The 17,614-nt window shown below is 47.3% G+C and overlaps 1 protein-coding gene across 1 annotated transcript in view; it reads left to right on the forward strand.

Moving 5' to 3' along the window:
• The first annotated feature begins 411 nt into the window (after positions 1-411).
• Positions 412-17,614, forward strand: part of SLC15A4 (solute carrier family 15 member 4) — a 29,025-nt gene continuing 11,822 nt past the window's right edge. Inside the window, exons 1-5 of the mRNA XM_070475074.1 lie at positions 412-1,026; positions 8,744-9,039; positions 13,195-13,363; positions 13,788-13,865; positions 14,532-14,700. Of these exons, the coding sequence (XP_070331175.1) occupies positions 502-1,026; positions 8,744-9,039; positions 13,195-13,363; positions 13,788-13,865; positions 14,532-14,700 (1,237 nt within the window). The 5' untranslated portion in view covers positions 412-501. The remainder of the gene's footprint in view (positions 1,027-8,743; positions 9,040-13,194; positions 13,364-13,787; positions 13,866-14,531; positions 14,701-17,614) is intronic.

Here is a 17,614-nt window from a genome sequence, read left to right on the forward strand (position 1 = left end):
GCAGCAGAGGCCAGGGATGCCATTACTCATCCTACAAAGCACAGGACAAACCGCCAAAAGAACTACCTGCTCCCAGAGTCAACAGAGCAGAGACGAGAGACAACATTCCAGGGCCAGGAAGCCGGGCGCGCGTGCAGGGGCCAGCCTGAGTACACTAGCCCGGAGGGCAAGGAAAGGCTGAGGTCAATGCAAGAAATCTGGGCACCTCCAAGTGCGAGACCCTGATTTTTACTTTTAAAACCCTCTCTATATAGCCACGCCCCCGCCCTCCCGCACTCCGCACTGCAGCTGGCGGAAGCCGGGCCACCTCCTGGGCAGACTTCCTGGGCGCGACCGGAAGTCCAGGCGGCCTTCGCGGCGGGCTCGCCCTATGGGGACGCTCGTGGGGCGGGCCGAAGAGGCTGGCGGGGCAAGTCTCGCGAGAAGGGCGACGGCGCCGGTGGCGGCAGACCCCGGCAGAGGCCGGCAGAGCGGCCCGGCGGTCGGTGCGCGAGTGGGCCCATGGAGGGCGCGGGCGACGAGCGGGCGCCGCTGCTGGGCGCGCGGCGGACGGCGTTCGAGGGCCGGCGCGCCGCGTGCGCGGCCGTGCTGCTGACGGAGCTGCTGGAGCGCGCCGCCTTCTACGGCGTCACGGCCAACCTGGTGCTGTTCCTCAACGGCACGGCGTTCGGCTGGGAGGGCGCGGAGGCCAGCCAGGCGCTGCTGCTCTTCATGGGCCTCACCTATTTGGTGTCGCCGTTCGGGGGCTGGCTCGCCGATGCGCGGCTCGGCCGGGCGCGCGCCATCCTGCTCAGCCTGGCGCTCTACCTGCTCGGCATGCTGGCCTTCCCGCTGCTGGCCGCGCCCGCTACACGCTCGGCGCTCTGCGGGGCCCCAGGCCCTGCGAACGTCCGCAATTGCTCGGCGCCGCCGTGTACCGACACGCCCGCTCGCTACTGCGCGCCCGCAGTGCTGTCCGCGCTCGCTCTAGTGGGCCTGGGCGTGGGCGCGGTCAAGGCCAACATCACGCCCTTTGGCGCAGACCAGGTGAGGGGTCCGCAGGTGGGAGGCGAGGGGGCGGGATTGGCCACGGACCCGGTAACCCACGTTACCACCCGGGCTGCCTGCGGTGGGTGCTGGCGAGCGGAGCTGCAAACTCGGGGGTCCTCCTTCCAACTGAGGGGCCTTTGGAGTTGAGACCCGGGGGAGGGGACAGAGGCGTTTCTGTACTGGGCATCCGCAAGTGCAAAGGCCCTGGGGCCAGAGGAGAGGACTGCTCCGGTTGTCATAGCGGCTACAGTAGCTGTCATGTTGCAGCACGGAACACATCAGTACACGTATTGTGTACAACACCTACAACACGTACACGTTTTGTACGCCTTAAACTTACAGAAGGTTGTCGACAGCTATGTCTTAAACAGAAAAGAAATGGGAACAGAGGTGGCAGGTCGGGGCTAAGAGATGTGACGCTTTGTAAAGAGTTTGAGGTCTGTTTTGAATACAGTAGGAAGCCTTTTATAGACTTTGAGCCTAGGGTAATGTGATCTGATTTACGTCTCAAAAATATCCAGTCTCTGTAGGGCAGGGGCCTGGCAGCTGTGGCCTGCCAGCCGAATCTGGTCTACTTCCTGTTTTTGGAGAGCCCTCAACTTAAGAATAAGAATGATTCTTAAGTGGTTTTTTTTTTTCCTTTGAAAAAAAGAAAGTTTGTGTGTGTGACAAATGAAACTGACAGGAAACTCAAATTTTAGCCTCCATAAATAAAGTTTTATTGAACCACAGACCTGCACCTACCTGGTCACCTGTCAGCTATGCTGGGACTGCTTTCACAATAGGATAGCAGAATCAAGTAGTTGTGACAGACTGAATGTTACTTACAGTGTAAGCTGCCCCTCACAGAAAAGGTTTGCAGTCTGGTATAGAGCCTCAGTTGTATGGAAAGTGGTGACAGCAGGCAGATCAGGTAGGAGTCTGTTGCACTGGCCAGATGAGAAATTAGAGATTTGCACTAGGACGGGGGCAATGGACAAGGAATGAAGTGGTGGATTTAGGACATTACGGAGGTGGTGGTTGTTGGTTAGTGGCTAAGTCGTGTGTGACTCTTTTGCGACACCCCCCTCCCCCCGCCATGGTCTGTAGCCCGCCTGGCTTCCTCTGTCTATGGGATTGTCCAGGCAAGAATACTGGGGTGGGTAGCCATTCTCTTCTCCAGAAAATCTTCCCGACCCAGGAATCGAACCCAGGTCTCCTGCGTTGCATGCAGAGAGAGCGCCAGAATTGCTGGCTGATCTTATGCAACAGAGAAGGCTCCTCCTAGGTTTATGGGCCAAGTAGCCATGTGATTGCCAGCATTTACAGAGGGCCTACTGTGCATCAGGCCCTGTTCTGAGTACTTCGCCAGTTCATAGGACGCTTCTGCTGTTACTGTGCTCATTTGGCAGATGAAGAAATGAAGACTCAAGCGGTTAAATCATTTGCCCAAAGTTACAGTGCTAGTACGTGACTGAGCCAGGATGCAGCAACTTGCATCCTTTGAATCTGAACATTAGTCACACCTGTGAAAGGCTCTTACGGTAAGGCGAGTCCTTCTCACGATGCTGGAGATAATAGTTGCCTAATGTCTTGAATTCTTAACCTCCTTCCTCTGCACCATGGAATGTGCTTTACATACCTGAACTCATTTGAATCTCTTATGAATCCTAGCCCTATTTTTAAAATGAGGAAATGGAGGTGCAAAGAGTTGTATTTCTTTTGTTTTGTAGGTAGTGAGTGATTACACCATAGTTTAGGTGCAGGTTTGATTTCTTAATGTATACTTTAGCTGAGATGGGCATTCTGTGATTGTTCTGCCAACTTCGGAGGCCCAGGACTGGGAGTTCTTCATCTTGTGTTTCTGGTTTTTTTGAAAATTTATTTTATTTATTTAGTATTTTTTTGGCTATGTTGGGTCTTCATTGCTGCACTCATGCTTTCTCTAGTTGCAGGGATTGGGGGCTATACTCTTCGTTGTCCACAGGCTTCTCATTGTGGTGGCGTCTCTTATCACGGAGCAGGCACTCTAGGACGCGCTGGTAGTTGTGGTGCTCAGGCTTCCGTAGTTGCATTAGCAGGCACATTGATAACCGCTGGACCACCAGGGGAGTCACTCCATCTCTAAAGACCGGGCCATAGGACTGCAGTGCGTGCTGAGTGTGTAGGTTAGGCCCCACTGTACTGAGTACTCTTCCTACACTGTCTTATATAAAACCCCGCAACAATTTCTATCCCATAATTATCCCTGTTTTACAATAAACAGAGGCTTAGCAGGTTTGACCAGCCCTGGTGCACTGCAAGTGAGTGGGGAAGCTGGGTTTGACTCCAGAAAGTCTGACTTAGAAATGACTGCTCTACAGTAGGTAATAGACAGGTGATCAATACTCCTTAGAAGAATGAGTGGTCCCATAGAAGTACTCTAGAAGGCATGACAGAATTTGGACTCTTGATATGTAGATGTGGACATTAAAAAGAAATGTGCTGTTCTGCAAGAGAATTGACCCAATCTCATCTAACATGACACTGTCATGGAGATCAGATTCAGGGGTATCAAAGATTTGACCACCATACACAGCATGTGCTTTGTGATTGTAACCCACCTTTTTAAAAAGTCATTTATCAGGATGACTGGGATAACTTGATTACAGACCACATAGTAGATAAAGCTGCATTGATGATAATTTTCTTAGATGATGGTTTGTGGTCTTGTAGAAGAACAGCCTTATTTGTAGGAGAGTCATGATGAAATCTTTGGGGTGAAATACGATGCTGCAGCTTAATAGTTCAGCCAAAAGAGTATTTTGAATATGTACAGAAAAAGAACTAAGGATGTAGATGAAAGCTATAGGTGTGTATGGTTTACTGTTCTTCCAACTTTTCTGTATGTTTAAAATTTTTTTAAAGTTAAGAAGAATCTGCCTGCCAAGCAGGAGACCCAGGTTTGAACACTGGGTTGGGAAGATTCCCTGGAGAAGGAAACAGCACCCCACTCCAGTATTGTTTCTGGGAAATCCCGTGGACAGAGGAATCTGGCGGGCTACGGTCCCTGGGTTCGCAAGAGTCAGATACAACTTAGCAGCTAAACAGCAACAGCAGCAAGGAGATGGCCATCAACTGATGGATGGACATAGGCAGAATATGCTTCAGTGGTGAAAAGAGATGAAGTACTTGCTTCATTGTGGATGAACCTTGAAACCATCATGCCGTTGAAAGATGCAAGGCACCAAACACCACATATCATAGGATTCCATTTGTATGAAATGTCCAGAATAGACAGATCAATAAAGACTTAAGAGATGAGTGGTTACCGGGGAGTCAGGAAATGGGAGAGGGGAAGCCACTGTGAACTGAATCAGGTTTCTTGCTGGTGTGATGAGAAGGTAGAATTGGAAAGCAGTGGTGTAGTGGTTAGACATCTGTGAAGACTGAAAAACACTGAGTGGTACATTTCAAAAGGGTGCATTTATAGTGTGAGAATTGTATCTCAGTGGAAACGAAAATGTTAGTACCCTTCAGCTGCAGTGCTTGCTCTGTGCCAGGTGCTGGCTGGTCTTCGAAGGGGATTTCAGAAGTCTCCCCTCCCTCCCCCGCAGGTGCAGGGAGGTACACCCAGGAGCCTGCCCTCTAGGCATGAGGCCTGTGGTCTGTTCTTCAGGAGGAGCTAGTTTGACATCTCCAGGCCTGTCTGAGTTTGAGGAAATCTGTTTGTATTTTTAAGGATTTTTTGTTTTAAATCTTGGCCGAGCCCAGCAGCTTGCTGGATCTCAGTTGTCTTACCAGAGATTGAACCCGGGCCACTGCACTCTGCTGAATCCTCACCACTAGACCACCAGGGAGCTCCCAGGAACTTTTTTGTTTAATTGAAATATGATTGATTTACAATGTTGTGTTTCAGGTATATAGCAAAGTGATTTGGTTATACATTTATACATACCCTTTTTCCATTTCTTTTCCACTATAGTCTATTACAAAGTATTGAATATAGTTCCCTGTGCTATACAGTGGGACCTTGTTTATCTGTCTTATATATAGCAGTGTGTATCTGTTAATCCCAAGTCCCTAATATGTCACCCCCAACTTTTCCCTGTGGTAGCCATAAGATTGTTTTCTATATGTCTGTGAGTCTGTTTCTGTTTTATAAATAAGTTGATTTATCCGCATATAAGTGATATCACGTAGTATTTGTCTTTCTCTGCCTGACTGACTTCACTTAGTGTGATAATCTCCAGGTCCGTCCATGTAGCTGCACAAGGCATGATTTCATTCTTTTCTGTGGCTGAGTGGTACGCAGAAGGTACCTTTTAGGCTTTTCTATCACTCACGCCTTTGTGACACAGGGCTTCTACGAAACAGTCTGAGGGAGAGATGAATGGGGTCAGGCTGTGCAGCTCTGAGAAGGAGGCCTTGGCTGGCTTTGGAAAGAAGACTTACACCACAGAGTCCAAGGGCAATGCTGATGTGGATTCTGTCAGCCCCACCTTTCCCCCAGTACTTAACCTTTCTCAGAGGTCACAATCATTCTTAATGGATGGATCCTGTATTTGAAACAGCAGACTGAAAGAACTTATTTTACAAGAGAGCCAAGATACACTTCACCTAGAGGAAAGAAAAGTTGCCCTTGTGTGTTTAAAGGAATTTTTCCAAATCAGCCTACTGTTTGACTCACTGCACAGGATCCTGTTCTTCCAGCTGCTCTTTGAGTTGCAGCAGTGCTGTCTTTTGACTAGTCAGTCACATGATGGTCTTGTTGGCCTTGATCTGGTCGGGCAGGAGGCGAGGGTACAGATGGTGATATAATGTGACCGACTTGAAGGGAGGGTGTCAGTCCAGAGCACAGAAGCATGTGATCTGCGGTTTACAAGGGCAGCTTCCCATTTGTTCCAGAAAATTACTGGTATGTGGTTATTTAAAGTAATTTGGGTGCATTACACTTGGAAGTTCAGTAAGTTGATTGCCAAGTTCACCAGGATGTGGGCAGCACCTCTATAGACAGTGGGAAGGGCCCTGATGTATTTCAGTAAATACGTAAGTTGTCTGTGTTAATTTTCGATATTCTGTTTACTGGCCCTCTTCCCTGTTAAGTTTGTCCCCCACCCTAATTACTTGTTTTCTTATCTTTAGTTGCATTTTCTCTGTAGCCATTGGCCTGCTTAGAATTTTTTCTTCCCTCTGGTTTGTTCCCAGGGGATAACGAATACTTGAGTCCATTTTAGTGACATTTGAATGGATTATGGGGACCTCCGTGGTACTCCAGTGGTTAGGACCCGCCTCTACTGCAGGGACATGGGTTCAACCCCTGGTCGGGGAACTAAGATTTCACAGGTCACATGAGACAGCCTAAACAAACAAACAAATGCATTGTGTCCTCAGGGGGAGCTGTCCTTAGAAATATAAGACATCCTCCATACAAATCATTTATTCACTCATTGGTCTTGCCATCATTTGTTCTTGGCTCTCTGTTCATTTCTGACGTGGAAAGGAGTCGAGTTAAAGCTCATCCTGACAATGTGAGGTTTAAAACTCAGGTTTTCAGTTTTAGACAGTGATTACCAGATAATTACTTAATGCATATTACTTGTTACCATGTTGTTGCTGTTTAGTCATTAAGTTTTATCCGACTCTCTTGCGCATAGCATATTTAATCGGGAGAAGGTGATGGCAGCCTGCTCCAGTACTCTTGCCTGGAAAATCCCTTGGACGGAGGAGCCTGTGGGCTGCCATCTATGGGGTCGCACAGAGTTGGACACGACTGAAGCGACTTAACAGCATATTTAATCATTTTGGATTAAAATTTTTTGGAGGGGCACATGATTCTGATTTTGTATTTATACCTGTACTTTGATCTTAAGAAATAGAGGTTAAAATGTCATATCACATAATATGGCTGCAAAAAGATGGTTTTTGTGCATCATAACTGGTTGTTTAGGCCCCCAGTGAGAACCTCCTTTGTTAGAAGAGAGTACTCTGTGGATCAGAATTCAGATTTGTTACTGGACCAGAAATTGTCCAACCTTTTCATAGCCTGTAATGTAAGGACAAGACAACAGAGGTTCCCGAGACAGCAAGACCTGGCAGTTTTTGTACACAATCCAGCATCAGCCTTTAAACCAGGAGGTTTGTTTAAATGTTTTATGAGATGGAATGGCTCAAGCACATTCTCAGGGTGTCACGTAGATGTGAAAAGCCATCTTCAGGGAGGGACGTTCCGGGGCGCCCAAGCCCACACAGATCGTCTTGTCCGCACCAGGACAAGCCCCCACTGGGTAGCTCATGAGGAAAGTGCTTGTGTGACCTGGTTCTTCTGTGTGTCTACGTTCAGGGAGTCGGTGATCTTTGAACCTTTCAGGAATCCTGTCCTTATCAGAACTTCTCTTGATTCCCCGAGAGGCTTCCTGGTCTGGAAACAGCACGTAGTTTTAGTTGCACTCTCTAATTTTCTCCTGGTTCCAGATGTATCAAGGCTTGGAGCTATATGGCTTTGAATAGAAGTCCTCTGGAAAGTTGTTTAAAACGCAGACTTCTGGGTTCCAACCCCAGAGATGATGAGTGGCTGGTCCTGGATAATAATAGGTCCTGTGACTCTGTATTTTTAAGAAGCATTCCAGGCGTTCACAAAGCACGTGGTCCATGGGGAACTACTTTGAGAAATGCTCTAGGATTTCTTGGATTTAAGTATATTTAAGAAATCTGTATGTATGTATGTGAGAGTTGGACTGTAAGGAAAGCTGAGTGCTGAAAAATTGATGCTTTTGAACTATGGTGTTGGAGAAGACTCTTGAGAGTCCCTTGAACTGCAAGGAGATCCAACCAGTCCATCCTAAAGGAGATCAGTCCTGGGTGTTCATTGGAAGGACTGATGCTGAAGCTGAAACTCCCAATACTTTGGCCACCTCATGCGAAGAGTTGACTCATTGGAAAAGACCCTGATGCTGGGAGGGATTGGGGGCGGGAGGAGAAGGGGACGACAGAGGATGAGATGGCTGGATGGCATCACCGACTCGATGGGCTTGAGTTTGAGTAAACTCTGGGAGTTGGTGATGGACAGGGAGGCCTGGTGTGCTGCAATTCATGGGGTCGCAAAAAGTCGGACACGACTGAGCGAGTGAATTGAACTGAAGAAATCTGTAGTAATTGGAAGTGTAAAACACATTTTTTGTCAAGGGGCCCTTGAGCTTATCTGTAAATACCATTTGATTGTGCTACTGTTTTTCCCCCTTTTTTTTTTGGCCGTGGCGTGTGGGATCTTAGTTCCCCAAACAGGAATTGGACATGGGGCCCAGAAGTGAAAGCACCAGGTCCTAACCGCTGGTCTATCAGGGAATTCCCATGTGCTGCATTTCTTAAAGATTATGACGACAACAGTAATTGATAGAAAGTTGTATCAATTTATCATACTATTATATATATATATAAAGTGGATTTCCCATTTAATGCTAATGGTAAAGAACCTTCTGCCAGTGCAGGAGATGCAAGAGACCTGGGTTCGATCCCTGGGTTGGGACGATCCCCTCGGGGAGGAAATGGCAACCCACTCCAGTATTTTTGCCTGGAGAAGCCCATGGACAGGGGATCCTGGCAGGCTACAGTCGATGGGGTTACAAAGAATTGGACACAACTGAGCATGCACATACACACACATACATAAAACAATGTATATAAAAGCATCATATATGTTTTTCATCCTTGAAGGTGATCACATGGGATTAAGTCTTTTTCTTCCATGTTATTTTAGGTTAAAGATCGGGGTCCAGAAGCCACGCGAAGATTTTTTAATTGGTTTTATTGGAGCATTAATCTGGGAGCAATCGTCTCGCTGGGGGGCATTGCCTACATCCAGCAGAACGTGAGCTTTGTCACCGGCTATGCCATCCCTGCTGTCTGCATTGGTGTTGCTTTCGTGGTCTTCCTGTGCGGCCAGACCTTTTTCATCACCAAGCCGCCCGACGGCAGTGCCTTCACCGACATGTTCAGGATATTGGTCTATTCCTGCCGCCCTCAGAAGCGCATCGGGGAGCACAGTCCTAGCGGGTAGGCGGCTTTTTCTCGTCACAGACTGTTCCACATGACTTACTAACCACTCTAAAATAAAGTGCTCGCGTCTGTCTGTCCTATGCTCACTGCTGGGCGGGGGGTCATGGAGCTGGAGTTGAAATGTCTCACGGCAGCGCCAGGAGTATGCGGTGAGGTGTCCTGTCTCCGTCTTAAAGATGAGCCAGAGGCCTGCCTCCTTCCCCGGCTCTCGCTTTTTCATTTCTAACCTGCACTTTGGCCCTCCTCTCACTGCTGATGTAGACGGAGGCCCCGGACTGCTTAGCTATGTAAAGAGGATAAAGACAGAGGCTCGCCAAGGGCATCGAAGAGACAGCATTGAACTTGCTACAGTTCTCTTTATTTTAAAAGGCCGTGACAGTCCTTTGGCTCAGAAACCGCGCAGCTGCTTAGTTTGTAGGCGCAGATGCGTGTTGTGCTCTTTAAGCAGTAAGCCGCTGCCTCCCACTGCAGGGCCAGCAGCCGAGCAGGTCGCGCGGGCAGTGCTCCGGTGGTCACGTCCGCCGCTCTCTGAGGAGGACAGGGTAGCAGAACTAAGATGCGGCTGGGTGAGGCCATCGTCCCATTTACACGCGGCTTCCCAGGTGGAGCATTGTCTACCCATGACCTGAGGTTTTAAAGCCAAAAGTCCCGGGCAAGCTCTGGTGGAAGGTCGGTCACCCTAGTTGCAGATTAGTGAAGAGAAGTCCAGAACTTAGCTCACAGAAAGACCTCAGAAAATTTTGGTGTTACTTATTGATGTGTAAATTACACATAATAAAAGACTTCCCTTTTACCTGCACTATTCTGGGAATTATGACAGATTTATTCTGTCAGGTAACCATAGTCAGAATGTAGAATATGTCCATCAGCCCAGAAAAGTCCTCGGGACCATTTGGAGTTGAGCCTCTCGGGGAGTATTTTGATCAAGACAGGGGCATTGAGATGGGTGCTCAGTCCCTGAATCGGAGAGTGACTGCTCAGCCCTGGGGAGCCTCCTGCCCCTCCACAAGGAGGGCCCCCGTTGAAAGAACGTTCCGCAGACTGACCTGCGTCTGTCTGCCTCCTCGTGGCTTGTCTGCCTGTATACTATTTATGTCCTTGGAGCCATCACAGATGTCTCGTGCTCCTCCCACGTGGTGGATCTGAAGCTGTACCAGAACAGCTCCCACAGCCTCGCCCCTTGGCTCCAGGCCAAACGCCTCTGGTTGCTTTGGTGGCCCCCCGGCGGGGCTCCACAGGCTCCTGAGCGCATTCAGTGTCCATTCAAACTCACAGTTCAGAGCAGCTGTTGGTGGGACCACACTGAATTTTTAATGATTGAAGCCCCGCTGCCTCTCCAGCCGGCAGTAGTGCTTTACCAGGGCCTTGTTTTAATTCAGTGAAAGCATGGTTTCAGATCCCAGATGTTTAGCCTATAGATTAAATATCCACTAGCAAAATGTATCATTAAAGTTTCAGAGTGTCTTTCTGGGTGATGCCTGGTACACCTGTGCAGGAGGACACTGTTGCTTTGTGGACATGTGAGTTTTGATGCACAAAGGGCATGGTAAAGACTATTGGGACTTGGGAATCGATTTTCCCTTTATGTTGGTTTTTGAAGTCTTCCTTGGCAGGAATTCAAAGAGGGCCAGCTTGCAGAGAAGTTGATGGTCTGGCAAATTCTCTTGACTTTGCTCTCCTTATGCATGGGTTGGGGCTGTCTGATCTTGGGCAGGTCAATGGCCTTGCAGAGACTTCTTTTCCTTCTTGTGCAGCTGGAGAGGTCCCCTCTCATAGGACCATCGTGAGGCCTAGTAAGCTGATAAGAGGCCAGTCAGTGGTAACTCACCGATGGGGATACTTTTGCAGAATGTCTGCTCTAGAAGCAAAGGAAGTGCAGTATCACCCAGCATTCCGTTATTTACGGGGCTGATTTCTTCTGGCCCAGTCCCAGTTTCTTTCTGCTCTAGGGGGTATCTGTTTTGGTTTTTTTTGGGGGGGGCTGCCTCTGTTTTGAGGATGTTTTATTGCTGTTTTAGACATGAAATCCATGCCTGTCAGTTCAGTTCATCGGTGAGTGGAAACAATGCTACACCCTTTCTGAGAGACTTAACCTCTGCTAGTTGAGGATCTGAGCGCTGACAGCCCCACCTCCCGCTCCTCCTCCCGGGAGAATGTGCACAGCTGCACACGCAGCCTCGGCCGGGGGCTCGGGGAGCGCTGGTCTGCGTGCCTTGTTGTTCGTGACTTGTGGCTCCATGTTGGACCCTTGTATGTTACAGAATAATAACATTAACAATGTGTGTGACCTGGGCAAAGTTTTAGATGTGTAGTGACTTAAAATAGTTTTTAAAATACTTTAATGATATGAAAACGTAAGCATAGCCACCAACCTGTGTGCATGACTCTGTGTGTGAAGTGAATTTGCTGTTTGACATTTGAATGTATTTAGAGAGGCGTCGGCAGTGTGATGTAGTAATCACTGATAGAATCTATGTTAGGTTTATAGGGACTTTACGTCTTTGGCCAAAAAAAAGGAGAAGTTATGAATTTTTTCAAGTAAAAGTATGAATAATAATATGCTTGGAATTTAGCGTTTTCACATTAAGTGTGTTTTTCAGAGTATTTTTCCCCACCGGACTCAGCTGCATAAGGACAGGAGATGAATCTTTTTTTAATGTATGCATGTATACTCAGCACCCAGTTAGAAACAGAATGAGGCATATAGTAGGTGCTCAATAAATATCTGTTGAATTTACTTTTTCTGTCCACAACTTGGTTTAAATTTTATAGTTTTCAGTTTTTCCCTGCTCAGAAAGTTCAGATTTAAAATGTCAATGTTAAAAGACAGTTCAGATTTAAAATGTCAATGTTAAAAGACAAAAATTATTCACAGTAGTTGATGACTCAGTCAAATGGGACAGGAGTTTATAAACTAGAAAGCTGACAGCTACCATTTATATCCAAGTCCCAGAATTGCAAGCATTCTTAATGGTAATTTATTTCTGGTTTTAGAGAAGGGTGTATAATTAAAACTTTTTTTTCCCCCTATTTTATCACAAAGGGCCTTAGAGCGTGTTTCTCCATTAAGAGTGTTTTGGGTTGGGAAAGGTCTTGGAGTTGCCCCCTGAGACCTGGGACCTGTGCATGTTATAAATGAAGGCAGGCCAGGGTGAGCGAGTGGGCAGGGCTGCCAGCCCCAGCCCCAGAGCCAGGACCGGAAGGCCTCCTGGTGCCAGAGCCAGCCGAGAGCTCTGGACTGTGACCAGCGGGCCCGAGCATTGGGGGAGGGGGGCCCAAGGGCGGGAGCAGAAGGACAGGTGGCCCTCCAGTGATGGGGACCTCAGGTCCTACAGCCAGGACCGCTTGGGGTCCGATCCCGGCCCGTGCTCTGGGTGTGCTGCCCTGGGCACATTTCGTACCCTCTGTGCCCTGACTTCCTCCTCCGCGCGGCGGGGGGTGTGGGGGTGCAGTATGAGTGTCCTGGTGCCTGATAGGGTGGCGGTCAGGGCCCACCATTGGGCACTCAGTGTCATCTTCCCCCCGGTGCCGCCATCAGGTTATCACCAGGAGCATCACCCCCGCCCCATCTCGGCTCGTCCTTAAGTGAAGAGCTGATGTCTTCTTTGCTGTAACAGAGCCCTCCCTCCCAGTCACACCAGTGTGACTGCAATACAGTAAACCAGCTCGGTTTTGTAAGAGTTTAGTGTTGGTCATCGACTCTTGACATTTGATAGATAACCTAATTTAAGGTCCAAACAATCCAGGACAGTCGTCTTTTCAAATGCTCACCCGGTGATGTAGCTGATGTAGGTGTCACAGCTTCAGATGAAGCTGCCGGCTTCCTCCACAGCGCAGGGCCAGTGGCCAGTGTGACAAAGCTGGGGATGAGGTTGGCCACCTTCCAGACAGCACTGGGTGATCACACCGTGACGGCGGCCAGCGTTGCATCTGGCTAGGAAGTGCTACCATCTGCCGTTTCTGGACGTCTCCCCATGTTGAGGAGTAATCTGGGTGGCCATATTGGGTGGGGGACAGTTAGTAGGTAGCGGAAGGGGGTTTGAGCAGATTGAGTGCAGCAAGCTCATTTCCTATCCCCAAACCTAATTTGTTACCAAATAACTGATTTCTGGGAGTGGAAGAAAACTAATTCCTTCATTTTATTTCCCAAAGTGAAGGCATTGGAGTCTTTCAGCAATCTTCTAAACACAGTCTGTTTGATTCATGTAAGATGTCTCGAGGAGGGCCATTCCCAGAAGATAAAGTGGAAGATGTGAAAGCTCTTGTCAAGATTGTCCCCGTTTTCTTGGCTTTGATACCTTACTGGACAGTGTATTTTCAAGTGAGTTTTATATTCAGGTCTCATTTCCTCTCTCCCCCTCACCGTGAACTCTGCCCCAGCACTCAAGTGCCTGGGTTCCCTGCTTTCTTTGCCATAAGTCTCCAGGATCTTGGAATCTTGCTGTTAGTTACGGACTCATTTTTGTGGACTTAAATGTTTTGAAAATCTTTTTAAAAATGAAGCTAAGAATGGGCATACCTCTGTTTTTCCAGGCTCCACCTTTTAATTTGATTTCTCACTGGGGTAGTCATTACTTCTTTTCCAAAGTTCATCTCCAGACGACTTTTATGGTGACCAAGAGATTGACCTGCCTGTTTTCCAACCTGACCTTTGCGAGTCTCATCACAGAGTAGTCTGGGGGAGGGGTGGCTCGCTGCAGGTCTGACAGCTGTGCACATGTAATGACACTGCTTTTTACATCCAGATGCAGACGACGTATGTTTTACAGAGTCTTCATTTGAAGATTCCAGAAATTTCCAGTATTACAACCAATCCTCATACGGTGAGAACAATTGAAATGATGTGAAAATTGTCATTGGGGGCTTACGTAACAAATGAATTTCTCCTGTCAATCACAAATGCTTTGTAAATGACATAGGTAGCTTGAACTAAACATGTTCCTATTGAAATGGAATTTTTACTCACTTCTGTAACTGTCTTTCCATTGGTTATGTCCTTTACTAGATTAAATTGACTTTGTGGTGGTTGTTTAGTCACTAAATCATGTCCCAACTCTTGCAACCCCATGGACTGTTGCCTGCCAGGCTCTTTCCAGGCCAGAGTACGGGAGTGGGTTGCAGTTTCCTTCTCCAGGGGATCATCTCAATCCAGGGATTGAACCCGCGTTTCCTGCTTGGCAGGCAGATTCTTTACCACTGAGCCATCTGGCAAGCCCATACTAAGTTGCTACTGTCAATTAAGCATGAATATCTGACCTGATTCTTCTTCCCCCCAGAAAGCACAGAAAACCCAAATCACATCCCTTTAGAAATGAAAGCCTTTCCTCAGATCCAGTGTCTTGAGACAGACTATTTTCCTGGGAGGTCATATTTATACAAATGAACTGTTTTTGAAGTAAGCTTTTCCCATTTAGACGTTAGTTGTCAAGCAAGCAACTGCTGGCACTGTAGAAAAATAAGCCTGTGTCTTCTGCATCTCCAAATTCTAGTTTCCGGCAGCCTGGCTGACCATGTTCGATGCTGTGCTCATCCTCCTGCTAATTCCCCTGAAAGATAAACTAGTCGATCCCATCTTGAAACGAAACGGCCTGCTACCATCATCCTTGAAAAGGATCGCCGTGGGGATGTTCTTCGTGATGTGCTCAGCTTTCGCCGCAGGTGAGAAGCCGGCTCCGTTTCTGCTCCTGCCTGCTTTCCATTGTGGGTGATTCAGGATATGGTAGTCACTCGGGTTCTTCAAGAAGCGTATGTACTTCAAAGAACATATAAGGATTATTTTATTAACCTGGAGTGGTGTTCATTTTTTGTTATATGAAGTTTAAGACGTTTTCTCTAAGGATTTGCTCTGTTAGGTTTTTTAAGATATTTATTTTCTTTATTTGGCTGTGGGAGCTTTTTGGTTGTGGTGTGTGAACTCTTAGTTCCAGCATGGGATTCTAGTTCCCTGACTAGGGATCAAATCTGGGCCTCCTGTATTGGGAACGTGGAGTCTTAGCCACCTGACCACCAGCGAGTCCTTATTTTTTTTCCCTGAAGAATTGTAACCAGTGAAATGCTCTGGAAGATGACTTTTGGGTTGAATCAAGGGAGACGTATTGTCTCCTACTGATTTAGATTTTAGACCACTCATAGTTGCTAGATAGAGGAAATTTTATAAATTAAAGGTGTTAAATAATCCTCAGACTGTGATTTTTAATGTCAGGTCCATTAATCAGTGTCAAATGCCCTGAGCCCTTTGCACTTTTGTGTAAAATTTCACGTGTGTTTTTCTGGAGAGAAAGTTTTGTTATTTTTTAAAAATCAGATACAGCTTTGGAACCAGGCTCCATCCCCCAGAACAAAAAGAAGGCAGTTAAGAACTAATGCCGAGGTATTCTAACACCTATTGGGGGCTCCGTTCTGAGTTCATAATTCTTAGATTCTGAAGTATAAGCTGAACTATCTTGTGCCGATAAGGCTGAGGCGTTTCTGACTTTCTCACCTTGCTTTGGCACTCTTCCTTCATTAATATTTGAAAATTATTGAACCGTAAAATAGCTAGGTTATATAACAAGACAAGAAAAGCTGATATTCCTGAATCACCTATATATCATCTCCGTTATGAGGAATTTAATGTTAAGCACTGCTGAGGTGGAATTTAATATTCTCTGACAAGGCTTCACTGCAGCCTCCATCCGCTGTCACCCAGGTGAACATATTGATACAGTACTTAACAGATTTACGGAAATGAGTCTCTAGGCTTAAGAAATCTATATTCTAGACGCTGGGACATCGTAGAGGACAATTACATTTCTTTCTTAATGAAATAGGTGATTAAAGGGAGGTCGTCTCTGGATGAAGTTCCTGCCATGTGCTGGCCATGTGACCCATTTCCCTTCCAGTTCTGTGCATGTGGGCACGTAAGCCTGAGCGAACAGGAGCTGGGTCACAGCAGGGCTCTGGTGGGAGGTTTCCTGAGGCAGAGTCGGCGGTGGGCAGCGCGCCCTGGAGCAGAGCGGTCGTGCTGGCGGGGCAGGGCGCGGGTGTCCTGAGCACTTGCCGTGAGCCCAGCTTCAGCCTCAGCACCTCTTTTCTTCCTGGATGGCAGAGCCCCCCTCTGTACCCCAGCCAGCCAGTCGCACCCCATGGAAAGATATCCTTGTCAGCTGCCTGTGGGAAAGGAGAGATCGCTAGTTTCCCAGGCATCATCTAGCCAACTCTGGGTTTGGTTCCTTTAATCCACCATCTTCTCTTTCAGTTTCACTTATGGCTGAGTAGATTCTTTGGGTGCCCTGAGAACCCTGGGGTCATCCCTCCCAGTGGTTTCTGTGCCTGTTTATGTAGGAAATGACGGCAGACAGGAGCCTGTTGACAGGAGCGGGTCCAGTTGGGCGGGCAGTGCTGCCATTTCTTTCTTCCTTTTTTTTCCTTCTTTCTCTCTGTCTTTCTGATCTTTAGTTGTGGCATGTGGGTTCTAGTTCCCCAGTCGGGTCAAACCTGGGCCCACTGTGTTGGGAGTGCAAAGTCTCAACCACTGGACCATGAGGAGTCCCAGTGCTGCCTTTTAAAAGCACAAGCAGTGCCAGCAGCTGACTTCCTGCTCAGCAGGGTCGGGCTGCCATCAGGTGGCCGCAGGCACCTGTGTGACCACGGCCGCCCCGAGGGTCAGCATCCAGATCACGTGCTTAGACACGGAAAACGCCTCCAGTGCTGACGGTCTAAAGAGGCTTTCTTTGCTGAGTGACCAGATATTAGGAAGGAACTTAACCATCACTGATTCACAGAGCTTAAATGTCTCATAACTTGACTTAGGCACAGTTTATTAAATTTAATATAATCAGTGACTGGTGTTTCATGCCATTTCATTTCCAGCTCTAGTGAATATTATTTAACTGGGACATTAATGAGCTTTGAATGGAAACCAGGAGTCATGAGAGCAGACCAACATTTTAATAGAAAAGAGATGATTTTGCCTTTTAACTTTCTATGTTCGTCCATAATAAATCAGAATCTTCTGTTTAGTACCATCCCTGCTGGAAACAGTTCTTTCTTTAAAGTTTCTTAGGTGAGAATCAGACACAGCCAACGGGTTTTCTCCCATTCTGCTTGAGGAAAAAAGAAGAGTGCTAGTTTGTTAGGTTTCTTTTCCCCTTCAAAATTGTATGTGTTCTTAACTTACATTATAGATGCTCACTGGAGAAAAGGAAACCTTAGAAACATAAAGAAGAAAATAAAGATCAGCTGTAACTTCCCCAGAGATGCTCACTGCTGTGATGGTGTGTGTCAAACTTTGTTTGTGTATCTGTGTGTACATACACATACACTTTTTGTGTTTCTGCAGAAACGAAAGGCTGTGTACAATGATTTGAGCCTGATTTAAAAACTAAACCTAAGAAACCCTTAAAGGTATAAAGAAACACTTGTTAACTGTAGGCAGGTAAAAAAAAAAATCCACCAAACACAGTTGAACCATCTCCCCTCATTTCTCTCCTTCTTGCCTCTCTCTGTATGTCTCTCACACACACAGATTTAAGCACTCATAATTCCACCCAAGGATGTCTTCTGCTGTCAGCCTGCAAGTGCATGGGAAAAA

Source organism: Odocoileus virginianus, chromosome 12 (genome assembly GCF_023699985.2).
Source record: "Odocoileus virginianus isolate 20LAN1187 ecotype Illinois chromosome 12, Ovbor_1.2, whole genome shotgun sequence".
NCBI classification, from domain to species: Eukaryota; Metazoa; Chordata; class Mammalia; order Artiodactyla; family Cervidae; genus Odocoileus; species Odocoileus virginianus.